The 20714-nt window shown below is 40.2% G+C and overlaps 2 protein-coding genes across 3 annotated transcripts in view; one reads left to right on the top strand and one right to left on the bottom strand.

Annotated features, from left to right (window-relative positions):
- LOC306855903 (unconventional myosin-VIIa-like) overlaps positions 1-6725 on the top strand; it is a gene marked incomplete at its 5' end in the record, with an annotated part of 34552 nt that extends 27827 nt beyond the window's left edge. Inside the window, 8 exons of the mRNA XM_079394854.1 lie at positions 2489-2602; positions 2811-2898; positions 2982-3088; positions 3191-3376; positions 3463-3579; positions 3717-3800; positions 5585-5704; positions 5857-6725. Of these exons, the coding sequence (XP_079250980.1) occupies positions 2489-2602; positions 2811-2898; positions 2982-3088; positions 3191-3376; positions 3463-3579; positions 3717-3800; positions 5585-5704; positions 5857-5949 (909 nt within the window). The 3' untranslated portion in view covers positions 5950-6725. The remainder of the gene's footprint in view (positions 1-2488; positions 2603-2810; positions 2899-2981; positions 3089-3190; positions 3377-3462; positions 3580-3716; positions 3801-5584; positions 5705-5856) is intronic.
- Positions 6726-7382: 657 nt separating this feature from the next.
- gdpd4b (glycerophosphodiester phosphodiesterase domain containing 4b) lies at positions 7383-19743 on the bottom strand. Of its 2 annotated transcripts, XM_079394243.1 has the most exons (16): positions 19156-19743; positions 18259-18461; positions 17857-17960; positions 17545-17638; positions 17244-17303; positions 17071-17169; positions 16883-16976; positions 16595-16740; positions 15724-15806; positions 15474-15624; positions 15180-15404; positions 14869-15026; positions 11980-12127; positions 11813-11895; positions 11609-11688; positions 7383-8165 (listed from the first exon to the last, which is right to left on the bottom strand). In XM_079394243.1, exons 2-16 carry the CDS (start codon positions 18439-18441, stop codon positions 8101-8103), a joined length of 1773 nt encoding a protein of 590 aa, XP_079250369.1. In that variant the 5' UTR covers positions 18442-18461; positions 19156-19743; the 3' UTR covers positions 7383-8100. The 2 variants fall into 2 exon arrangements, with proteins under 2 accessions (XP_079250369.1, XP_079250370.1); XM_079394244.1 differs by lacking the exon at positions 11813-11895 and having other exon boundaries at positions 7384-8165; positions 19156-19627.
- Between the last annotated feature and the right edge of the window lie 971 nt (positions 19744-20714).

The following is a 20714-nucleotide window of genomic DNA, read 5'->3' as shown; positions in this document are numbered from 1 at the left end:
TACATAGTCTAGCTATGGATATATAAACAAATGAATTGTAGATGTCATTAAATTGAAAAGAAATGGTGCAAAATGTGTGTAATATTCTGAAAGTATATAACAAGTTTTTCACTGTTCACTATATAACATTAAATATATATATATATACAGTATCTCACAGAAGTGAGTACACCCCTCACATTTTTGTAAATATTTTATTATATCTTTTCATGTGACAACACTGAAGAAATGACACTTTGCTAAAATGTAAAGTAGTGAGTGTACAGCTTGTATAACAGTGTACATTTGCTGTCCCCTCAAAATAACTCAACACACAGCCATTAATGTCTAAACTGCTGGCCACAAAAGTGAGTACACCCCTAAGTGAAAATGTCCAAATTGGGCCCAATTAGCCATTTTCTCTCCCTGGTGTCATGTGACCCGTTAGTGTTACAAGATCTCAGGTGTAAATGGGGAGCAGGTGTGTTAAATTTGGTGTTATCGCTCTCACTCTCTCATACTGATGAAAAAAAGTTCAACATGGCACCTAAATGCAAAGAACTCTGAGGATCTGAAAAAAAATTATTGTTGCTCTACATAAAGATTGCGTAGGCTATAAGAAGATTGCCAAGACCCTGAAACTGAGCTGCAGCACGGTGGTCAAGACCATACAGCGGTTTAACAGGACAGGTTCCACTCAGAACAGGCCTCGCCATGGTCGACCAAAGAAGTTGTGTGCACGTGCTCAGTGTCATATCCAGAGGTTGTGTTTGGGAAATAGACGTATGAGTGCTGCCAGCTTTGCTGCAGAGGTTGAAGGGGTAGGGGGTCAGCCTGTCAGTGCTCAGACCATACGCCGCACACTGCATCAAATTGGTCTGCATGGCTGTCGTCCCAGAAGGAAGCCTCTTCTAAAGATGATGCACAAGAAAGCCCGCAAACAGTTTGCTGAAGACAAGCAGACTAAGGACATGGATTACTGGAACCACGTCCTGTGGTCTGATGAGACCAAGATAAACTTATTTGGTTCAGATGTGTCAAGCGTGTGTGGCGGCAACCAGGTGAGGAGTACAAAAACAAGTATGTCTTGCCTACAGTCAAGCATGATGGTGGGAGTGTCATGGTCTGGGGCTGCATGAGTGCTGCCGGCACTGGGGAGCTACAGTTCATTGAGGGAACCATGAATACCAACATGTACTGTGACATACTGAAGCAGAGACTGGGCCGCAGGGCAGTATTCCAACATGATAACGACCCCAAACACACCTCCAAGACGACCACTGCCTTGCTAAAGAAGCTGAGGGTAAAGGTGATGGACTGGCCAAGCATTTCACCAGACCTAAACCCTATTGAGCATCTGTGGGGCATCCTTAAACGGAAGGTGGAGGAGCGCAATGTCTCTAACATCCACCAGCTCCGTAATGTCGTCATGGAGGAGTGGAAGAGGACTCCAGTGGCAACCTGTGAAGCTCTGGTGAACTCCATGCCCAAGAGGGTTAAGGCAGTGCTGGAAAATAATGGTGGCCACTCAAAATATTGACTCTTTGGGCCCAGTTTGAACATTTTCACTTAGGGTTGTACTCACTTTTGTGGCCAGTGGTTTAGACATTAATGGCTGTGTTTTGAGTTATTTTGAGTGGACAGCAAATTTACACTGCTACAATGTAAAGTAGTGAGTATACAGCTTGTATAACAAAGTGTCATTTCTTCAGTGTTGTCACATGAAAAGATATAATAAAATATTTACAAAAATGTGAGGGGGTGTACTCCTGTGAGATACTGTGTGTGTGTGTGTGTATGTTGTGTATATGTATATATATATGTTGTGTATATGTATATATATATATGTTGTGTATATGTATATATATATATATATATGTGTGTATGTGTATATATATATATATATAATTGTTTTTCCCCCTGAATTTTATTTGATCATGTCTAAGGTATAAAAAAGCTAATAAATACAAAGATCATTTGTTTGTTTAATTCATATCGTTAAACTATGGCAATATAATTTGTAAAGAAAACACTTGGAATAGAAGCATTTACATCAGTTTTATTTTTGTTATCAATGAGAGTTTTGTTTATATTTTGAACTAAATTTTTATGTTTTCACTTTAATTTTTGTTATTTTTTGTAATTTTTTATGTTGATGTTTTGAATGACTATATAGTCATTAATTTCTATTTATTAATTTTACTTGTTTTTTTTTTATTATTTTAGCACTTAAACTAAACTAAACTAAACTAAACCTTTGCAACTAGCTGAAATAAAATAAGTGATTTTTTTTATATATATTTTAATTTATTTCAATAATGTTAATTTTTGTTCACGTAATGAAAATGTTGTTTTACTTGATTTACACAGGTGGTCTCAGGCTTTCTGCCCCCTACAGTGTATGCATGCTAAAATGAGGTCCCCCTTAACTAGTATCTGATTGGCATCTGATTTTTTGTGTTTTTTTTCAAATATCGCTTTTTTTTATTTATTTTTTATTTCTTAATAGGCTTTTGAAGTTGAATCGAGCACAAAAGCCAAAGATTTCTGTCTGAACATCACTGGCAGAATGATGCTCCAGTCTTCTGAAGGCTTCAGCTTGTTTGTCAAAATTTCTGACAAGGTGAGGCTGCAGAGCGGTCAAATGTCTATTCAGATGAGATGAAGGTGTTCTCTGTGAGTTTATGACACACTAAATAACTCAGAGGAGATTTTTACATTACAGCCTCTTCTGGGACTACATGTCCTGTAGTCAGCAGTTATATGTCAGTGTGTGTATTTTCATGCAAGACGTCTCATTTGATGTGTCAGTATTGGGTTAAATGTTTCAGGTGATCAGTGTGCCAGAAGGAGATTTCTTCTTTGACTTTGTTCGACATCTGACAGACTGGATCAAAAAAGCCAGAACTGTGAAAGATGGTGATTATTTGTATTGTTCATTAAAATGATCAAAAAATTGAGTGTAAACATGTGAGTTGTTAATGCTTCTGTTGGTTCTATAGGCACAGTGCCTTCACTGACCTACCAAGTGTTTTTCATGAAGAAACTTTGGACCAACACCATCCCAGGCAAAGATCCCATGGCCGACTCCATTTTTCATTACTTCCAGGTGGGAAACTCTCTCTTTGTACTCAATCTGTGAATTCAAGCTCCCTTTTTAAACACTTTGTGTGATGCTCTCTCTACTTCCATTTTCCTAAACTTTCTTCAGGAGCTCCCAAAGTATCTGCGTGGTTACCACAAGTGCACTCTTGAAGAGGCGTTCCAGCTGGCCGCGCTCATTTACAGAGTGAGGTTTGAGGAGGACAAATCACAGTTTCATACCTTCACCAAAATGCTGAAGGAGCTGGTTCCTCAGGACATGATGCATCAGCTGTCGCCCGACGACTGGAAACGGGTGAGAGCACAACACTAGTCCTGCTTCTTACGTTCATTCATGAGAAGTTAATGCAGTGTGTGTGTGTGTGTCTTTTTCTTCTGCAGCCTGTCGTTACGTACTTCAATAATCATGCAGGGAAGTCTCGAGAGGAAGCTAAATTGATGTTTCTGGAAATCATTTACAAGTGGCCTACTTTTGGATCGGCATTTTTTGAAATCAAAGCAAGTTTGTCAAAATACGATGCAATGTTGAATTTACTCAATTCTGAGCAAACAAAATTACATTATCCTTGATTCTAGAATTTTATTTTGTCGTGCTTTGTAAAATGAACTCACTGTGGTTTGATTTACTCCCACAGCAATCCTCAGATCCAAATTTCCCAGAAGTCCTCTTGATAGCAATCAACAAGCATGGTGTTACTCTCATTGACCCAAAAACAAAGGTAGGTTTACACAGAACAATGCATGTAAATGGCAGATTTAAAGGGGTCATATGACGTTGCTAAAAAGAACATTATTTTGTGTATTTGGTGTAATGCAATGTGGTTATGTGATTTAAGGAAAAAAAAACACATTATTTTCCACATAATGTACATTATTGTTGCCTTTCTGAAACGCGTAGATTTTTACAAAGCACATCGTTCTGAAAAGCGAGGTGCGCTCTGATTGGCCAGCTATCCAGTGCGTTGTGATTGGCCAAATACCTCAAGCGTGAGATGGAAATGTTATGCCCCTTACCGTATTGTGATTCTGTGTTCCTGCGCAACGACCGAAAAACAATAAAGCCCATTATAAACGAGGCATTTGTTGCATCCAGTAATTACTGATTATAATGACTTATAATGTCTTTTTACTGTATGCATTACCATGTCTGCATTTGTAATCTGAGAAACGACAAACAACAAGCACTACTCTACACTGCTCAAAACTTGCGTTTGAATAGTCAGTGGCAAATTCTTTAAATAAGAATACGTACTTGCAGGCTGTGAGTCAAAAGCACCAGACTGTCCTTGCAAAGTTGGAATTGCCCCACTTTATAGAAACAGCCTTTGTGGTTAGCTGGCAGACTACTCCCCCAGGTTCAGGAAACAGTCCTCCGTAAAATGCGCTGCACACACTCTAATATTTGGATTGAACTGTTTTGAACTGGATTGAACTGAACAGTGTTGTAAATACAACTTAACCACTGATTTCTAGTAGTGTCCTCTTTTGGAAGGCCAAACAAAGTACTTTCTCTTTCACAACGAAACACAGCGTCTCCAGGACATGGCGCCGGCGGCAGCAACAATACTACAGCGAGAAAAATAGTTCCACCTTCTTTCATTGAGTATACATTTGGGCGGTGTTTTGCAAATCTTCCCACACCGTGACATAGACATGTGGGGGCGTGTTTGAATGAGCCGTTTTAGGGGGTTGAGTTTTTACTTTTATAAAGAATATCGCTTTGGTTTTGAGACTTTAGTCTTTGCAACTTCAGGGATCTCATCTATGCACAGCTTGTAACACTCCAAAGAGAAAAGAAAACTTGAAATCGCATCATATGACCCCTCTAATATATTCTAATTGTAGCCTAAACTACCAACTGAGCTACATACGTTACTGTTCAAGTTTGGACTTGGTAAGATTTTTTTTTTAATATAAGACTTTTTTTGTGAAAGAAGTTTCTTGTGCTTTCCAAGGCTGTATTTATTTCTTTGTTTTCTATTTTAATACATTTTAAAATATTATTTATTCCTGTGATGGCAAAGCTTAATTTTCAGCATCATTACTCCAGTCTTCAGTGTCACACGATCCTTCAGAAATCATTTGAATATGCTGATTTGGTGCTCAAGAAACATTTTTTACTTGTAAGTTGAAAATAGATGCTGCTTAATATTTTTTGTGGAAACTGTACTACATTTTTCAGGATTCTATGATTAATATAATATTAAAAAGAACAGCATTTATTTGAAATAGAATCTTTTTATAACAATCTAAAAATCTTTGTTACTTTTTTCAGTTGAATCCATCTGCTGAATAAAAGTGTATTTTTACAACAAACAAAAAAACTACTGACCCCAAACTTTTGTCCGGTAGTGTATTTTATTTTAGCATTTATATTTAAATGTTGATGTTACACTTACTTTGCAGTAACATAAATAAAGACTAACACAAAGTGTTAAAAATCTTTTATTAGATCCTTTGAATAATGTTTGAATTATGTTGCCATTTACTCATCTGTCTGCAGGACATATTGGGCACACACCCCTTCACCAAAATCTCAAACTGGAGTAGTGGACATACCTATTTCCACATTACCATTGGTAATCTGGTTAGAGGGAGCAAACTGCTGTGTGAGACTTCACTGGTGAGTCGCCCATTACATAAAATTCTGTAGTGGTACTATAGTACTGTGATGTTATTAGATGGTAATACCATGGTACTTTGGTGACACAAATGCACCAGCTATTCCTTTATAAAAGACTTACTTTATCAAGCGAATTTCCTTTCCATTCACAGGGATACAAGATGGATGATCTTCTCACGTCTTACATCAGTCAGATGTTGACGACCATGACCAAGCAGCGCAGTTCACGTGTAAATGACAAGTAACATGAAAGGCTTGTAATAGTGCGCTGTTTATTTATAAGCACACAGACTCCGTTCTCACTATATCCTAGATTCATAATTTTGATACATGAAGACAAACTGAATCTGCTTTTAGAGTTGTTACTTTTTCATACTGGAGCCTTAATTGTAAATTCTGAGTTTCATTTATTTTCTTTTAATGTCAATGAAGAACATGTTTAATTAACAGTCAAAAAACTTGTTGCCTTTTAAGTTTTAGGCCCTCATATGGTTTTACTCTGATACCAATTTGAAGTCGGATCAAGTTCATGATTTCAGCTAATTTGTGAATGATTTGCACATCTCATTTTGCCAATTACATGCATTATAAGGATTTAGAATGTTGCAGAATTTGGTTTTGCCCTTTAGCTTAAAGACTTACAAGATTCTCCTCCTGGTCATAAAATCCTGATATTTTTTTTACCTTTAGGTGACTACTTATTGAAATGATTGGTACATTAATGTTAGTGACAACAAAATTTAATTCAGTCTAAAAATATATTCTTATATATTTGCTTGACCAGGTGATGCATATTAAAATGTATTTTATAAATTAAAAGATCAGTTACGTGACTACAATCATTATAATTTCTACACAAGATATTTAGGATAAATCTTTAGGCATTGTCTAATTTATTTATACTTTTTGTGGTTGTTGTTTTTTAGTATGTATTTGTAGTTTGTAATTCTGGTCATTCCAGTTTTCTTGTGTTGGAAGCTGCTGTAAATAAATAAAACAATAATATGAGATTTGTTATTTTAATGAGATTCATGACACATTTGTTATAATCATTGATCAATGATTTATGATCACGACCAATTATATGACAGTTAGATCCTTTGAATGCAACACGTGTGACATGAACCCCTTTATTTAGTTATAAAATAGGTCTAGTTACGAATAACTGAATTTTTTTGAGTCAGTGTTATTTTAATATTGTTTAAATATTATAGTATTGATTTATATTTTATGATTTATATTTTATTTTTTGCATTGTTTTAGTAATTGTGTGTTTTTGACAGTTTTTTTTTTGTTTGTTTTTATTTATTTCAGTTTTAATTTTAGTCATGTTAATTTAACTGTATTTAATAACTGAATTTTTTGAGTCAGTGTTATTTTAATATTGTTTAAATATTATAGTATTGATTTATATGTTATGATTTATATTTTATTTTTTACATTGTTTTAGTAATTGTGTGTTTTTGACAGTTTTTTTTTTGTTTGTTTTTATTTATTTCAGTTTTAATTTTAGTCATGTTAATTTTTCAGCTCCAACTTACTTTCAGTTATTTTTATTTTGCTTAATTTCAGTTAACGAAAATTATTTTTAATAGGCTTACTTAACACTATTGGCCGTTTGTGTAAAATATTGTTTCTTGCAGAACTCAATGTAAAACAATACTCTCTCACCAGAATTTAATCCCACACAAGATTTATTCAAGTAATTAAAAAAAAAAAAACAAGACTATAACAGTCTTAACATTTAAAGACAAATTATGCAAATAATGAAGAAAAAAAACAAACATGAGTTTAAAAGCTGAAAACTTGACAATTAAGAGCATCATGATTCCAGATAGACACTGCAATAACCAACAAATAATTACACAATGGTCAATAAGACACAATGAAAATTAGAATGAGACAAAAAGGACAAAACATTAGCACAAAATTATTTATGACTTCTTGGATTCTTACACTATTAAGCTCCTGTCTGGGAGTAATGATTCAGCCAAAACCATGACATGGATTTTAAATACCATTTAAGATGAAACATAAAATCAATGGATCCACTTCACTTTCAGTGAAGGAAACATCAGTTTCATCGACATGACATATTTTCATTCATGCTTGAAATGGAAACCTTTACAGTAGCATTAACAGAACCTGGGGCTTGTGAAAGGCAATAACTCAAATGACAATATAAAGGCTGAGGTGCAAGATTAGTCACTAGAATTTAGCATTTGTATTCCACCGCATCATGTTAGAACAGCTCACTTATCTGTCATTTTGTGACCAAACACTTACAATTTATAAAATGTAAGGGTGATTCCAATGTACCACAGTACCACATAAACAGTTAGAGATTTTTTTTATATAGGGGGTTAAATATGAACCAACACACTTCATCAGGCACTTCAAAGAGCTGGTTCCTGCTTGTCAGAGTCACTCATGTTGGATAAAGACCATACATCATTCACCTCTGTTCATGGGAATGTGAAACATGATCAGTATAATGGTCTTGAAGATTCAGATTACAGGAATAGTTCACCCAAAAATGAAAATCTACTCACCCTGAGCCCATCCAAAATTTGGCGTCAGGCCTCGGAGAGGTTTTTATTAAACAAAATACTCAAAGAAAGTGTCCAAAAGGGGGTAAAAGTGTCCAAAATAAACAGGGGATCTGGTGTCCTCGTCGTGTTGCGGGGTTCGTGAAGGGAGGCAGTGTTCGGAAGGGAAGGGTCCAGGGAAGGGGCGGAGTCCGGTGGCGGCACGCGCTCCTTACTCAGGTCCGAGGCGCGAGTGGCAGCGGCTTCTCCTGAGCGGCTTCGTCCAACGTCCGTCCTCGGCACATCTGGGGAATTCGACGGCCAGGCATCCTGGCCCGTCAGCCGTCTCACGGGTGCTCGGCTCTATCCGGACTGCGGGTCCGGCAGCTCGCGCCTTTGTGCAGGAATCCTCTCAACGCTGCCTTCCTGGACCCACGAGGACACCAGCGTGCATGCACGGGGAAGAGACCGGTCTCCCGAGGAGAGGCGCGCACGGCATTTAAACAGCGGCGGTGATGAGGCTCTATTCACATCAGGTGGGCCTCATCACACGCCGCCAACCCTGGCTGTATCAGCGCCCCTCCTCTCACACACACCCACTCCCGTCGGGAGCCTGGTGAAGGGCGGCGAATACGGGACGGGGTGGTGATGATGATAAGGGGGGAGGCAGCCGACTCGTCACACCCCCCGCCCAAGCGACATCCCCGTCTTCAGGTCGCCGCCCACGCAGGAGTGCTACCTTCCTAAACCAGTCTCCAGCGGTCGGAGTGGGCGGGGCAGGAATTCCTCTCCGGGCAACTCTCCCTCTCGCACCGCGCCGGAACCAGGACAGAGAAACCGGGTATCAGTCGACAGCCTCAACCAACCACAGGGTAAAATGACAAATAGACGGAATGTTACTTACCCCTTTGGTGGCTGGGAGGCTGTCCCCGTCGCTCCTCCATCCCAGTGCGGGTTCCATGGCTTCTTTTGCGAGCGAGAGGGGATGACGTCGTCAGGTGTTGCCCAACTGCGCTGTCTAGCTCCGCCTTGCCCGCATTCTCCACCACTGTGGCGGGAGGAGCAAACGACAGACACAGTGGGTGTGGCGTCAGGCCTCGGAGAGGTTTTTATTAAACAAAATAATCAAAGAAAGTGTCCAAAAGGGGGTAAAAGTGTCCAAAATAAACAGGGGATCTGGTGTCCTTGTCGTGCTGCGGGGTTCGTGAAGGGAGGCAGTGTTCAGAAGGGAAGGGTCCAGGGAAGGGGCGGAGTCCGGTGGCGGCACGCACTCCCCTCTCAGGGCCGGGGCGCGAGTGGCGGCGGCTTCTCCTGAGCGGCTTCGTCCAACGTCCATCCTCGGCACTTCCGGGGGATTCGACGGCCCGACATCCTGGCCCATCAGCCGTCTTGCGGGTGCTCGGCTCTATCCGGACTGCGGGTCCGGCAGCTCACATTTTTGGCAGTGCGGGAAACCTCTCAACGCTCCCTTCCTGGACCCACGAGGACACCAGCGTGCATGCACGGGGAAGAGACCGGTCTCCAGAGGAGAGGCGCGCACGGCATTTAAACAGCGGCGGTGATGAGGCTCTATTCACATCAGGTGGGCCTCATCACACGCCGCCAACCCTGGCTGTATCAGCGTCCCTCCTCTCACACACACCCACTCCCGTCGGGAGCCTGGTGAAGGGCGGCGAATACGGGACGGGGTGGTGATGATGATAAGGGGGGAGGCAGCCGACTCGTCACATTCCCCCCCCAAGCGACATCCCCGTCTTCAGGTCGCCGCCCACGCAGGAGTGCTACCTTCCTAAACCAGTCTCCAGCGGTCGGAGTGGGCGGGGCAGGAATTCCTCTCCGGGCAACTCTCCCTCTCGCACCGCGCCGGAACCGGGACAGAGAAACCGGGTATCAGTCGACAGCCTCAACCAACCACAGGGTAAAATGACAAATAGACGTAATGTCACTTACCCCTTTGGTGGCTGGGAGGCTGTCCCCGTCGTTCCTCCATCCCAGTGCGGGTTCCATGGCTTCTTTTGCGAGCGAGAGGGGATGACGTCGTCAGGTGTTGCCCAACTGCGCTGTCTAGCTCCGCCTTGCCCGCATTCTCCACCACTGTGGCGGGAGGAGCAAACGACAGACACAGTGGGTGTGGCGTCAGGCCTCGGAGAGGTTTTTATTAAACAAAATAATCAAAGAAAGTGTCCAAAAGGGGGTAAAAGTGTCCAAAATAAACAGGGGATCTGGTGTCCTTGTCGTGCTGCGGGGTTCGTGAAGGGAGGCAGTGTTCAGAAGGGAAGGGTCCAGGGAAGGGGCGGAGTCCGGTGGCGGCACGCACTCCCCTCTCAGGGACGGGGCGCGAGTGGCGGCGGCTTCTCCTGAGCGGCTTCGTCCAACGTCCATCCTCGGCACTTCCCGGGGGATTCGACGGCCCGACATCCTGGCCCGTCAGCCGTCTCGCGGGTGCTCGGCTCTATCCGGACTGCGGGTCCGGCAGCTCGCGTCTTTGTGCAGGAATCCTCTCAACGCTGCCTTCCTGGACCCACGAGGACACCAGCGTGCATGCACGGGGAAGAGACCGGTCTCCCGAGGAGAGGCACGCTCGGCATTTAAACGGCGGCGGTGATGAGACTCTATTCACATCAGGTGCGCCTCATCACACGCTGCCAGCCCTGGCTGTTTCAGCGCCCCTCCTCTCACACACACCCACTCCCGTTGGGAGCCTGGTGAAGGGCGGCGAATACGGGACGGGGTGGTGATGATGATAAAGGGGGAGGCAGCCGACTCGTCACAACAAGTAATACACACGACTACAGTCCATCAATTAATGTCTTGTGAAGTGAAAAGCTGCATGTTTGTAAGACACAAATCCATAATTTCAATTTAAAACCATTGCTTTCAGCTAAAAGTCCATAATAGTGTTTCCTCCGGTGAAAAAGTCGTCTCCTCTGAATCAGGAGAGAAATATGCATAGATTAAGTACCATTTACAAGTCAAAAAAGTCTGTTCTGAACAAATATGTCATTGGATTTTGATGTGAGAGGACATTTTGTCCTGAAGTGACGGTTCAAAGTTAAAATGCCTTTAATGATGGATTTGTTTCTTACAAACATGCATCTTTTCACTTTACAAAATGTTTATTGATGGATTTGAGTCATCTGGATTATTTGTGGATTATTGTGATGTTTTAATCATCTGTATAGACTCATTCTGACAGCACCCATTCACTGCAGAGGATCCATTGGTGAGCTAGTGATGTAATTCTGATGAAAGTTTACATTTACATCTTGGATGGCCGGAGGGTGATTAAATTTACTGCCATTTTTTTATTTTTTGGGTGAACTATTCAATTAATTATTCAATTATTTGGTGGTTTAAAAGATAAAATGCCTCTTACCTGTTCTGAACTGTCTGTAGGACCCATTTTCAAGTACTGAACTGCTGTCCACACTGAGAGCCAACCCACGCTCCCTCCACCTGCAAGCACATCACCATTGACAGCCTACATTGTGTCTTCTGTATAGAGTACAGAGTGATTTTCGACTGCAGCTACATGTTCACTGTCACAGTGAGATGTGGTAAATTCTGTGCTTAGACTCACCAGTGAAACACAAAGATAATCACAACAAAAATAAGGGAAGTGATGTCGGTAAGAGTCCACATAAGCCTGTATTCATCCAGAGTCTGTGACAGAGAGGAAAGTCACGAGAAAAAACTCCAATAACAGGATGAAAAAATCCCTGAAAACTGTAGATGTGTGTCATTTACCATTAGAAAGAGCGGTCTTTGCAGGTTCTTGAGGATGTGAACAGCATTAGTCGCGACAGAATGAGCCCCTGCACACCAGGCAAGAGAATACAGCCACGGCTCGCTGATCACGTACAGGTTGGTGCTGATGTTAGCAGCAGCATATTTTCTGTAATCAATAAAAATCACACACTTTATCCCAATACATTTTATATAAATCTATATATACATTCACCTCCAAAAGTATCGGAACAGTGAGGCCAATCCTTTATTTTTTCTGTCGACTGAAAACATTTGGGTTTGACATCAAGAGATGAATATGAGACAAGAGATCAACATTTCATCTTTTATTTCCAGGTATTTTCATCTGGATCTGCTACACAACTTGGAGGATAATACCTTTTGTTTGAACCCACCCATTGCTCATGTAACCAAATGTATTGGAACATGTGACTGACAGGTGTTTTGTTGCCCTGGTGTGACCTATTACATTGATTATTCAAACAATAAATAGAGCTGAATGTCTGCGCTCAGTTTCAGGTTTGGGTTTTACCTGTGCAGACTGTATTTATAGTTAGACGTGTAATGAAAACCAGAGAAGTGTCTATGGGTGAAAAACAAGCAATTGTGAAGCTGAGAGAAGATGAACAATCAATGAGAGCCACTGCACAAACATTGGCCATAGCCAGTACAACCATTTGGAATGTCCTGAGGAAAAAGAAACCACTGGTTTACTAAGTAACAGACCTCAAACAGGTAGGAAAACATCAGCAGTTGATGAGAGAAACATTGTGACAGCTGTAAAGAAAGACCCTAAAACAACTGTTAATGACATCAGCAGCATCCTCCAGAGGGCAGGAGTGAAGGGTATCACAATCTACTGTTCGCAGAAGACTTCATGAACAAAAGTACAGAGGCTACACCAGAAGATGCAAACCACTCCTTAGCGAGAAGAATAGGAGACTAGCCTCAAAAATTCTGGAACAAAGTTTTATGGACTGATGAGACAAAGATTAACATTTACCAAAGTGATGGAAAGGCTTCCATACTGATCACTGGAAGTTCAACATGTTACCGCATGGCAAAGAACTCTCTGAGGATCTGAAAAAAAGAATGGTTGCTCTACATAAAGATGGCTTAGGCTATAAGAAGATTGCCAAGACACTGAAACTGAGCTGCAGCACGGTGGCCAAGACCATACAGCGGTTTAACAGGACAGGTTCCACTCAGAACAGGCCTCGCCATGGTCGACCAAAGAAGTTGAGTGCACGTGCTCAGCGTCATATCCAGAGGTCGTGTTTGGGAAATAGACGTATGAGTGCTGCCTGCATTGCTGCAGAGATTGAAGGGGTGGGGGGACACCCTGTCAGTGCTCAGACCATACGCCACACACTGCATCAAATTGGTCTGCATGGCTGTCATCCCAGAAGGAAGCCTCTTCTAAAGATGATGCACAAGAAAGCCCGCAAACAGTATGCTGAAGACAAGCAGACTAAGGACATGGACTACTGGAACCATGTCCTGTGGTCTGATGAGACCAAGATAAACTTATTTGGTTCAGATGTGTCAAGCGTGTGTGACGGCAAGCAGGTGAGGAGTACAAAGACAAGCATGGTGGTGGGAGTGTCATGGTCTGGGGCTGCATGAGTGCTGCCGGCACTGGGGAGCTACAGTTCATTGAGGGAACCATGAATGCCAACATGTACTGTGACATACTGAAGCAGAGACTGGGCCGCAGGGCAGTATTCCAACATGATAACGACCCCAAACATACCTCCAAGACGACCACTGCCTTGCTAAAGAAGCTGAGGGTAAAGGTGATGGACTGGCCAAGCATGTCTCCTGACCTAAACCATATTGAGCATCTGTGGGGCATCCTCAAACAGAAGGTAGATGAGCGCAAGGTCTCTAACATCCACCAGCTCCGTGATGTCGTCATGGAGGAGTGGAAGAGGACTCCAGTGGCAACCTGTGAAGCTCTGGTGAACTCCATGCCCAAGAGGGTTAAGGCAGTGCTGGAAAACAATGCTGGCCACACAAAATATTGACACTTTGGGCCCAATTTGTACATTTTCACTTAAGGGTGTATTCAATTTTGTGGCCAGTGGTTTTTACAAGCTGTACACTCACTACTTTACATTGTAGCAAAGTGTCATTTCTTCAGTGTTGTCACATGAAAAGATATAATTCAATATTTACAAAAATGTGAGGGGTGTACTCACTTCTGTGAGGTGAAAAGATGAAAAGAAATACCATCTAAATTTTTCTGAAGACAGTCAGTTCCCCTCAGAAATACATTTATATAAACCAACACCCCCAATTCAGTATTTAGGATTTCGTTCCAGTAAAGTGAGTTTGCTCTGCCTGCTACAGTATTTTCTCCTCTTTGTGTTCGTTTTCAGTGTCTCTGGCTTCTGTTAATTGCTATTTACAGTTGGTTTATTTACCCTATTAAATAATTATTTGTGTGTAATTTTTCTGAAAGTTCTCCAACCATTAGTCAGAAGTGTAGCCTATGAAGCTAACAGGGATCCCTTCTCAATTCAGGACGCTGCCTATGTTGCTTAGCCAATTGTACATTTATGCTGTTTTTTTAAAAATGCATACCGTGTGCATAATTCAAAGCGGTACACTGTTTGAACCGTTATATCACCCAGCACTATTTGGTCAGTAAAAACCATAATATTGTGAAAAAGCAATGCAATTCAATTTATCATTATAAATGTCTTTCAATTTTGATAAATTTTAATTAATTTAATGCATCCTTGCTTATACAATTTATAAATATAAAAATGCACATACAATATGCATAAATGATTCTACAAACATAATTTAATAAGTTAGATAAATATTTGAATATTTTTTTCCACACTTCATTACATAATTCTATATATAGCTCATCCACTGAACCTGATTTCTTTCTCTGACATGGAGCTGTAATGGATGTTGAGTCTGGATATGTGTCTGAGCTGAAGGTCCTCCACTGGTGCTTGTTCTGCTGTCGTCTGCTGTAACTCTGGGTCAATTTCTTGTACAAACTCTCTGAGTTCTGGAGGTAACCACAATACCTAGGTAAAAACACAATAGATGTACAATATAGAATTTATAACAAACTTCATAAAGACCACAATCTACACAAGAGCGTAACTTTTTCAACTTTATTCATAAGAAAGGGCTCTTTGATTGATTGATTTATCAGAGTTAACAGTGTAATGTCACACCTGACTGGAGTGAATGGATGACTCATTATGGATGACATCCAGGGTGCGGGATATCCAGGCATCTCTATAAGGGTGACCCCTGGGTGGCCGATACAGATCAAAGATCACTAGTGTCCCATGTTGAGCTGCCAGATCCAGGAAGTCTCTCAGTGTGCACACAGTCTGATCCCGAGCTTGCAAACGCTCATCTGGGCTCAGAGATGAAGCTGTTCCAAAGGGGTCTTGCTGAGTGGGAAATGTCTACTGTTAGGTAACACATTTTTCAGGAGTACAAAAAGCATTCTGCAGACTTACAGAGAAGAACCAAGATCCAGCATTGAGACTCTGCAGTTCTGTCCAAGTAAACATGGCAGGTGAGGTGTGTGTCCAGTTTGGGAACAAGTCTTTTACATTAGTTGTCCTGCGTAGGTTCTTATCATGCATGAGGAAAGGAACTCCATCGTAACTGCAGCAAGAGACAAAACAATGTTCTAGAGGACTTTTTTTGACCGAATATAGGTCCATTATTAATAAATTAGGCTTTCTTTGGAGTTAAAGAAGTGACCTGATAGTGACATCGGTCTCCAGACCATCAGCCCCAGCTGCCAATGCCTTCTCAAAAGACATGTAGGTGTTTTCGGGGGCAAGCTGAGAGACAACAAACAAGTTGCTATTTTGATATAATTGTTTGAGAAATACTGAACTAGGACATTACAGGCAAAAACATAGTTTTTTCATGCACTGGTCAATTTAGAGATTTTGTGTTTTTCATACTAGTGGAAAGAAGTGGAATGTATTTATTTTATTACACTTTACCTAAATGCATCTGTAGATTTCAGTTAGAATACATACCTTTACAAGGATGTTTTCTCAAAATTAGAGCCATAAGTCCCCACTTCAGCAGCACTTTTACATAAACCAGATTTTTATAGTTTTACTTCTATGTATATTCTGAAAGTTTTTACAGGGAGGTTTGTTCATATATAATTTCCCCCGATTTTATACAATACTTTACTCCTAAAACAATATATTTTTTCTTCTGGTTGTTGACAGTAGTTTCTAATTTATGGAGCGATAAAGGTAGATATCCCCAATGAAATAACCTTTAACATGTCATGACAATGTAATACAAATTTTGAACCTGGCTTTATCCAATGTTCAGATTTCTGTTCTGGAACTGTATGTAAATAAGCGCACATTTAATAAGATAATTCCTAATTTGCATCTTTAAATAACATTTCCAAAAACTTGTAATAAATGTTTGCAATTCTTAATGCAAAACTAAGAAGTAGGTGATATCTGTTTTTTTACCCTATTCACCTGGGGTATCTTGCTTAAACTAGAAATGAAGAAAGTATGTTAATACAGAAAAAAAAAATTATATTCAAAGGTTGGTGCTTGAACCTGTAAAACCTAAGAAGAAGAATGGAGTGTACCATTGGTGCTCCCCTGTGTCCAATTAAAGCAGGAGCTGATCCCAGACTGCTCCTCTCTTTAATGCAGGGGGAGTACATGCCCAGAGGAACCAGGTACAGAGTCACTAGAACAGTTATATACAGCACCATGATGGCCACCCGTCTCACTGAAACAGACACAGGCAGAGAATTCACTGTAAGAATATGCACTTTCTGTGGCATAAGATGCATCAGACTGGTGCAAAAAAAAGTAAAAAGTATATTTCCTTTTGGAAATTGGATGGAAATATACTAAAAACTCATCCTTACCTCTCATACTGATAAGGAAGACATGCAAGGCTATTGGCCAAGATAACAGAGTCATTAAAACTACACCACCTATGTGTAGATATGGAGCAGTTACCTGACAAATGGTAATGGAGAACATTAAATGTCACAGTTGTGCTCCAGTATCAATATTATATAGTTATATGAAAGACATTTGATAGTAAACATGCCTGAAAAGATAAAAGTACAGTCATCCACTCCTCGCTCCATAAATCTGTGAGAACAGATGAGGCCACAATGGAGAGAATCAAAGTCACTGATATCCCGATCTATCAAAAGAGATACCATCAATTCTCAGACTCAGATTTCAGTTTTTACATAGACGAGATCTGGATGAAATTACCTTGTGACACCAATGTAAATATAATCTCTGGCCTTCAGAGAGAAGACAAACAGCCAGCAGCTGTGAATGTAAGCACATTTCATACCAGCAAATTATCTGACATTTTAGTAATTTAAGGAGACTTTAAGCATAAAAGCAAAAGAAAACCACATTAACAACTATGATACAATAAATACATTTAATCTGTCACAATGGAGAACATTAATCTATAATAGTGATTTCTTAACCGTTGGAACTGTTTCTAAGAAGAAAAAAAAATTAAAACAGTGGTTATGAGAACGAACATTCTTAAAGCACATACCAGCAGAACAGCAACATAAGTGAACAAAAAAACGGCAAGAATCAACAAAACTATGGACCATGGAAACCAGAATCCCAGATTACCAAAATTAAACCTGGAGGTAAAGCAGAAGAAGCGTTAACTTTAGTGTATTCCAGTTAAGCTACCTAAGTTGAGATATCTTTAAAAAAAAAAATACTGTATGTGCCATTGTCGTTAGGTCTATTCAACTATTAAAGAATGTTCTAGGTTGAAAACAACTTAAAATTAACAGTAATGAAGAATGAAGGTCAATAAAATATGTAAAATGTATCTTTTATGTTTGACACAAACCAGTCAAAGTCATTATAGTCATTCCGAGCTTCACCCCAGAAGTACAGGAATACCAGACTGAGACAAAAGGTCAGAACGATCAGAGCAAAACTCCCACACTCCAGCTGCAAAGATTAAAAACAGATGAGCCTTTTTAAGCCATTATATAGCACATAAATATCTGGCTTACTATCAATGCATTTTCAACCTGACCTAAATATTACTATAATAATCACATATAAGGACACAAAACCTCATAGAGTAGGGAATTTTTGTAAGGAAAAAAGTGAAGTATTCTTTATGTATTAATGTATATCTCCTTTTACTGCAACAGTGAATATTTGATCAGGTTAATTTGCTTAGGTTTAACAGCTTAATTTTAAATGATCTTGGCACGTGCATTATAAATTCAAATGAGAGCACCTTAGAGCAGCAGAGGTGTCCATGCTGAGCATGTGTACGCTGGTAACGTCTCCACTGGCATCCGTAGAGTCCAGCTAGACAGGAGACAAATGTCTGGTGCTCATAACGTTGTAGCAACCTCTGACGTGCCACTTTCAGCTTTCCCAACTTCAGCTGGGTTACCTCGGTCTGTGTTGTGCCCATAAGCAAGACGAATGAGGGTTCTGTCAACATATAAATAATATAATTACTTTCATCCCTTAATCATTTTACAGATTATGTTTAAAGCATTGAGATGATGTTACTAATAATCAGTGCTGTATATTATAAAATGTCACTCTGTAATATTGTGTTTGCTTCAGCTATATTTTATGCCAGTTGTTACCAGCTGTGCAATTTGAATTAAATTTAAGTACATGCAAGGCTGATTGTACAACACGTGGACCCTCATTCTGGTATAAATAATAATAATGATGATGATGATGGAATTTTACTAAATAAATAAACTATAATGTAAATAATAAATGCTATTATTTCACTTTGGAAGAGAGTTGCCTAGTGTTTTCTGACTGGCTGCGGTCAGCTTTTGTATTTTTCAATGAAAATATTTTGTTCAGTTTTTTGTTTACTGCATGGCTCATTGCATACTAGTGTAATGCTTTAATCACAACATTTGACTGGAAAGAAGTAGATTACAAACATTTAAGACACCGGGTTTTTTTAGCCTTTAAACAAAAAAAGTAGGCTGATCACAGCGATAGCCTATATCCCACATCCCGATCTAGGCTATTCATCCACTTTCAGAAAGGAAATCATTGTGACACAAGCCAACAAACTTGTTTACTTTACATAATTGCTCTTCACCTATGGTAATCGTCTCAAAATTGTATATGAAGTATAAGAAGCACAAAATCTTACCGAATTGGTGAAACCGGTCGCCGTCACGTCAGAACCGAGCGCGCCGGTGTCTCTGTCCGCAGATCGGCTACCGCCCGTCGCTTCTTCACTGGTCCTATGGGAATTTCCTTTCACTTGAGAAAAGCGGACAGCAGACGGACTTCCGATACTGGACGGTCTGTTGCCAGCCGTAACGTTACTATGTGGCGCCGCAGTCGAGAACGCAAACAAATGTCGAGCTCTAGATAGATTTTCACTGCATGTGTTTGTGTTCCTGCGCTACTGATTGGTAGCTTTATTACGCTTCAGCTTCTGTTAAATCTAAATAAATTTGCATAACAAGAGGGGCCGCTTTGCCTAGAGTAGAATAGAATAGAACAGAATAGAAACTCCTGATAGCAATTATTTGCGCATCCTATAAGTCACTGTCAAATGCGAAAGGCTACTGGTTGAGTTAGAAAATGTGCAGAGTTCAATCACCGTCGTTGGCAAGAACTATCGTCCATCCTGTTGGGCAGTAATCCAGGGTAGCCACCTAATCTAAACAAGTCTTTAGAATCAGAGAGCTTGCCTTCCAGAACTTTCCGTCCGCCTACTTTATTTGACACTTTGGATTTCAAACTCAAGTTTTCCTTCCAAGCACGGAAGAAGATACAAGAAGATAGGCTACAATTCATAACGCACAATCCCCACCTAATTCGTCAGCAATTACCCCCTTTTTTGAGCTTGAACAATAAACATACAATAATAGGCCTATGTTGTAGAAAAGAGCTGGGGGATGCATTACACAACTTAAGAGTTCAGCATAAATTATAACACTGCTATAATAAATAGAGTAGGCCTATAGAGTTTCAAGAATTTATGTTACATGAAGCATTTTTTAAAATCGATACAAAAAAAATTATAGTGTCAACAACTATGGAAAAGTTAATTTAATGTTTATGCGGCAAAAGCGGAACAAAAGCGCTACGCCACGCCATCGTTTACCATGGATTTACTGTAGTAACACTAACTGCACCATGGTATTGTGGCAGAATGTGGGGCTAGCGTTTGGGCATTTATAATAAATGTATTTAGACTGTTTTACATATAAATAGGCTACCTAGAAACATATAGTTGCATTTTTGAGGTGCATTACGTGTGGTTTTGACTCTGGTTATCATGATGTAAATATATGCTACTATAGAAGAACAATGGTTAATTTTAATAAAACTCAAACAGTCAGAAAAATAAAATTTCACCATATAAAAAAGGAGGTTGTTGCAGGTTTTACAGATGTTACTGATTTTGATAATGAACATAAATTTACATCTGCATCCTAACTCCAACTACTACTGTCAACTCAATGTCAAATGTGCATTTCTAAGAGACAAAAAATAATATTATTATTGCATTTATATATACATATATATATATATATGGGCGTGTATAAATATAATACCTGGGGGGTGGGGGGCTCAGATTACAATATGTGTACGTTGGGGGGGGGGGGGGGGGGGGGGGGGGCATGACAAAAAGGTTGGGAACCACTGAGATAGATAGGCTATCTAAACTTCACACTGGGCGCAAGTAAAGAATGG

This window comes from Barbus barbus (genome assembly GCF_936440315.1).
Source record: "Barbus barbus genome assembly, chromosome: 36".
In the NCBI taxonomy this organism is placed as follows: domain Eukaryota; kingdom Metazoa; phylum Chordata; class Actinopteri; order Cypriniformes; family Cyprinidae; genus Barbus; species Barbus barbus.
Note: the sequence above shows the minus strand (reverse complement) of the source record. Positions and strands in the feature narration are given on the sequence as shown.

What these genes read in the sequence shown, in the direction of transcription:
- gdpd4b (XM_079394243.1), bottom strand. Translation starts at nt 18,441, where the DNA reads ATGGGCACAACACAGACCGAGGTAACCCAGCTGAAGTTGGGAAAGCTG. An exon ending in CTTATGTTGCTGTTCTGCTG is followed by an intron (nt 17,304 to 17,544) that starts GTATGTGCTTTA and finishes TTACATTCACAG; the next exon opens with CTGCTGGCTGTTTGTCTTCT. An exon ending in CATCCATTCACTCCAGTCAG is followed by an intron (nt 15,027 to 15,179) that starts GTGTGACATTAC and finishes GTTTTTACCTAG; the next exon opens with GTATTGTGGTTACCTCCAGA.